Below are 5026 nucleotides of genomic sequence, written 5' to 3'. Positions count from 1 at the left end.
GTACGGTTCACGCGGCCGTCGGCAGCTCCAGCAGCACGGAGTAAGAGGCACACGGCCCAGTGCACGACGACAAATGGACAGCGTCTCCGGCATTAGGGAGGAGGGCGGCTGTGAAATTGGTGCGATGAGGGCGCACTGGAGGAGGGGCTGATGTTTCGCGGCTCGGGAGAGAACCATGTCTTACAGACGCATTTGTCTAAAATGTGAGGGGGAGTTACAGTTCTACCCCTGCCTTTAGGCTTCTCGGCTTGGGTCTGTGTATTAAGGGTCGGGGATAGTAGAGTAACTTTGCTTCTCCGCAAATAGTGGGCGGGAGCGATTTCGGGCGAGGAGGGCGTGTTTTGAACTACAGATTTTGGGCGCATATCTCTCTCTCTCTCTCCCTCTCCCTCTCCCTCTCCCTCCATCTCTCTCTTTGTGTGTGTGTGTGTGTGTGGGGGGGGGGGTCTTTCTAGTTCGCATGCATATATACTCCATCTATAGGTCTCTCTCGCACACTATGTATGATACTCTAGCTAGTCCAAGCTAGATATCTTGGGTGCACTTATCGTACGCACACAAATTCCTTAGCTCTTTGCCCGTAACTCTCTCACCCACCACTCTGTTGTCTTGGAGCTCTTCCCCCCTCTCTCAAACTCTCCATCTACCTGGGTCACACATACACATGCATGTCTCACTCGCACTCGATAGGCCCATCTAAAACTCTATCTCTCTCCCTCGTTCTCTCTCCATCTCACACGCACACACACACAATCTCATGCCTAGCTAGCCAAGTATGATGGTCTCTCACTCAATTGTAGGCACACGCAGTCCCCCCCATATGTATATGACTAGCTAATCTTAGTTTCCATCACAAACATGTGCATGGTCTATCTCGATTTCTCTCGGGGCATCTTTCTATCACGCACGCACCTCCCTCGATCTCCCACCCATATAGTCCCCACACGATCTCGAGGGGATCTCTCTATCACAAACAACCCTCTCTCCCTCCCCATGCGTCCATGTCCTCCATGTGTCCCTCTCGACCTTTGTTCCTTGTTGGTCAGACCTCTATTGGACATGTGCTACAGGCAGGGCCGTCTCCAGAAATTCGGGGCCCCGGGCGAAAACCAAAAAGGGCCCAAAATTTTGAACAATTCCTATAATAGAAGAATTAATGTGCATAAAGCACAGTCTCAATATATTGTATAACTAGATGATTCCCCGCGCGTTGCTGCGGAACATTTTGTAAGAATCAATTGAGTAGCAACCTGAATAGAGGTAGTTCAAATGAGGTGCCAGGCAACTGGTAGCATGCTTAAAATCATAGATGTTGTCCTATCCGTAGGAGAAACAAAGTAAACTAAGCCAATCAACTCATCCATGTTGATACTATAAAAATGGTAAATTAGGTCGCTTGAACTTAAAAGCTAAACAAAGGATGAAACAAAATTTACCCAACCAAATGATCAAATAGGGAGGGCAGGGCGTGACTGTTGTATGCATGTATAGGGTGCCAGCAGCCCCGTTTGAGCCCCCCCGCAGGAAATTTTCTCGTCAAATACTTGTATATTAATGGGAGCAGCAACAGTACTATGCAGTAAGAACCACCGAATCGTCCTAGAACCTTGCCATCAGCAGAAAATCATCCGACACTTGCAACAGATGGGCTCTGACCAAATCTGAAAATAAGCTTGTCATCCAAGACATATATGGTATCACAGTTGTCGAATGTAAATGTAACATGTAATAGATAGAAGCAATCAGAATCATATTAACATGCTCTCTAAATAAGTATGCAGCCTAACAGAATTTGTATATGATAACTCGGTGCAAAAATTTAATTCAGATATGGGTGCTTGTGCTCTCTAAATAAGTATTGAGACTAACAGAACATGCATATGATAACTTTGTCAAAAATAAAATTAGATATGGGACCTTATGTACTAATGCGAGTAGCTACGAGGGAGAGAAAAGGCAGGAGTGTCGTAGGGTTTTAGCATAGGCCATATAAAAATGTCATAGGATGCCAACATGCATGCATGTATATTAGCTTTTGAGAAAAACCTATGACATTCAGATATGACCTCTTCATATTCAACACGGCAGTGATCTTTGATAGGTTGCCAACAGGCATGCATATATATTAGCTTTTGAAAAAATCCCCCAATAAGTATGTACAAAAATAAACACAACCTAGGAAATGGAGAATTGATGAAAGTAAACTGAACTTGATGTAGCTGTTTACATAAGCCTGAACTTCATGTAGCTGTTTACAGAAGCCCATGTGTATCCCGCATATAAGTAATTTGGAAGCCTATGTGCAGAGAAATAAACACGAATAATGTATCCATGTTGCACAAAGTGGCGTTTTTCTTCTTCTAAGCAGAAGCACTTCTATCTATTTAAGAATAAGAACGTTAGGTTTATTTATTATTCAAAAAACAGAGGTTGATTAGGACAAATTGATTGTCATGCATGGACCTGAGGAGCAAACAAAAATAAACCTAAATTCAAGGGCCAAGAGGTGCATGTTGAATCAAATTTTAGGTGCTTAGCTAATTCATATTTCTGAATTTTTTGCTCTCTGAATATCAGTGAATAATTCTTACCGTAAATCGCATATACCAATAATTTTGTAGCGCAGGTTGAGAGTGAATGACATAGTTATGACCCTGCATCACAACATAGTGAGATGTCAGTTAAGACTAAGAGTCATGTTCTCAAGCATTGTTTATGAAAGCTGAAAATATAGATGTACTTATTCTGGGTATGAGAGAGTCATAACTAGCGCAGGTGCTTCAGCGAGATTTTTTTTACTTCTGAACACTTTCCATTCATCAGGATCTATCCTCCCATTTTCGTTCAAGTGTGCCTCCCTGAATGTTTGTTGGAATTTAAGTTAGCATAAACATATAGATAGTTTTAGTGCTTCTTGCGCAACAACATTCATCTAGATGTGGTGTACCTGCTTGTCCACAATCTGTTCGACATCATCATCAAAAAGATGTAGGCCTGATTCATTCATGATTAACATACCCAAACTGTCAAATTGTAAAGGTAGTGTGCGCGCTACACTTGGCGGATATAATGGGTTTCGTGTTACTTCTTCAATGAACCAAAGAGTACTGACAGAGCTGGAGGATAAGCATCTAAATGGACAAATCGCAGTGTATGGTGGTATGCCCAAAACATCTTGAAGTGGTCTGATCAGTTGTCAGGATTATGTGCAGAATAATTCAGTAAATAAAAGATACATACCTCTTCATATTCAACGCTGTTGCTGATGCCTCGCAGATCCAATAGTCTGAATGCAACTACGAGAAGGACATCTTCAAATATGAAATAGGGAAACGAATATATAAATACAAGTCATCTCAAATCGTATATGGCAGCCTACTATTACTTGAATATCTACACATAGTCAAACACACGCAGTCACACACTGAAAAAAGGTAGGAACCAAAGAAAGAAGGTGAGGGAGAAAGAGCCTGAACTGAAGTTGTCCCAATCTCCAACGGTGCTCCTCGGCATGGTCCGCGGCGGCGGACAGCACCCTTCCCCCACGGCGTTCCCGAGAGGCGGACGACATCTAGCATTAGCGGGACTCCTTTCTCTTCGCTCAACGGCTGCAGCTCTGCAACCGGCACTGCGTGCTTGCCGATGAGGCACGCGGCGTTGAACGGCAGGAGGATCATGCCAGCAACAACATCAAGTCCGTCTCCTCGTCTGCTTGTGCCACTCGGCTCGTCGATGGGTGGTGATCGATTTGGTATGGACTGGTGGGCGCAGGAGGCGGCGACTCGCACCGGTGCCAGATTTGATAGGCGAACCAAAAAGATGAAGCAGCGGAGGCCTAATTTGTTGGGAAAAGGAGTGGAAGGGGAAGGGGAACAGGCTGCCCATAATCTGGCCGCTGCGTTCCTGCTGTGTTCTTGGAGATGAGAAGCCAAGGAGGTGGAGTGACGTGGAGCCAACGCAAGGGATGGAGAGACGACTGTTCTGTTCGCTGGCCAAGCAGTAATGAAGGATGGAAAGAGGCATCGGTGGGCAGGGTCCTACCGGCAGTAACTGAAGCAAACGTGGCTGCTTTCTATTATGATGGGTCCCGCATGTAAGCCTCTAATGAAACGCTGATGTGGCAGTGTTGCTGATGTGGATAGGCTGCATGTCAAGAGAAATAACATAGTGGGGATGAACTATTTAGGTATTATAGATTTTAAGTCTGTTTTATTTTGTACAATATTTAGACATATATCAAACATGCATGCTAAAAAAAGATTGAATTGCAAAAAACCACCACATTTAAAGTTCTTATCCGGAATTGCCACCATATTTCTTGAGTGCCCCAAAAATCCACCTCTTTTTTTGTTAATTTTCTTAATAAACACTGATGACCGATCTGGGCCAAATTAATCCGATTTCTGACAGCTGGGCCCGCCTATAACTGTTGACATGGCATAAAATGGTCAACACCATTTGTTGACTGTCAAATTAGACATGGGGCCCACCAATTGTGCCATTTCCACAAGCACCTTGTGTGTAGGTGTAGTGCATCGCCGGAGCAGCAGGCCATGGCACAAGGAGCGCGGCGATGAGGACCTGCTCACCGTACCCGACGCTCCGATGGGCTTGGTCATGAACCCGTGGCGGCAACAAGGAACGGGGCACCTAGTCCCGGCGCTGGCCCTCCACCCTCCGGATTCCGCCGATGCGGCTGATGATGGGCTCGATGCGCTCCTTAATCCCTGAGAGGTCTGCATCGCCCGGCAAGCTGTCCAGCTCGGCGTCGAAGTCGAGGTCGGGGTTCCAGAAGGACAGCTTGGTGAGGACCTTGGTCATGGCGCCCAGGCAAATTAGCCGGGACTCGTCGGCCAAGGAGCTTGCCCAGTTCGACTTGAGCTGCTCCAAGGCCCCGAGAACAACCTCGAAGAACAGGGCCATCTTGGCGTTGGTGGTCCCGCTGCGCTCTGGGGTGTACCTCGCATTTGGCATCCCCATGGTAGCTAGCTGCGCGGTGATCCTGCCGGCGACATCCTCGAGGCGG

General features: G+C 46.2%; 1 protein-coding gene across 1 annotated transcript; it reads right to left on the bottom strand.

Annotated features, from left to right (window-relative positions):
- Positions 1-1243: 1243 nt before the first annotated feature.
- On the bottom strand, positions 1244-3986 carry LOC120966985 (calcineurin B-like protein 8). Its single transcript, XM_040393578.3, has 6 exons — positions 3477-3986; positions 3241-3311; positions 2948-2994; positions 2768-2858; positions 2592-2654; positions 1244-1661 (listed from the first exon to the last, which is right to left on the bottom strand). Exons 1-6 carry the CDS (start codon positions 3511-3513, stop codon positions 1614-1616), a joined length of 357 nt encoding a protein of 118 aa, XP_040249512.1. The 5' UTR covers positions 3514-3986; the 3' UTR covers positions 1244-1613.
- Positions 3987-5026: the final 1040 nt, after the last annotated feature.

The sequence above is a fragment of the Aegilops tauschii genome, chromosome 1 (genome assembly GCF_002575655.3).
Source record: "Aegilops tauschii subsp. strangulata cultivar AL8/78 chromosome 1, Aet v6.0, whole genome shotgun sequence".
NCBI lineage: Eukaryota > Viridiplantae > Streptophyta > Magnoliopsida > Poales > Poaceae > Aegilops > Aegilops tauschii.
The sequence above is the reverse complement of the archived record's forward strand: the minus strand, read 5'-3'. Positions and strand labels throughout refer to the sequence as shown.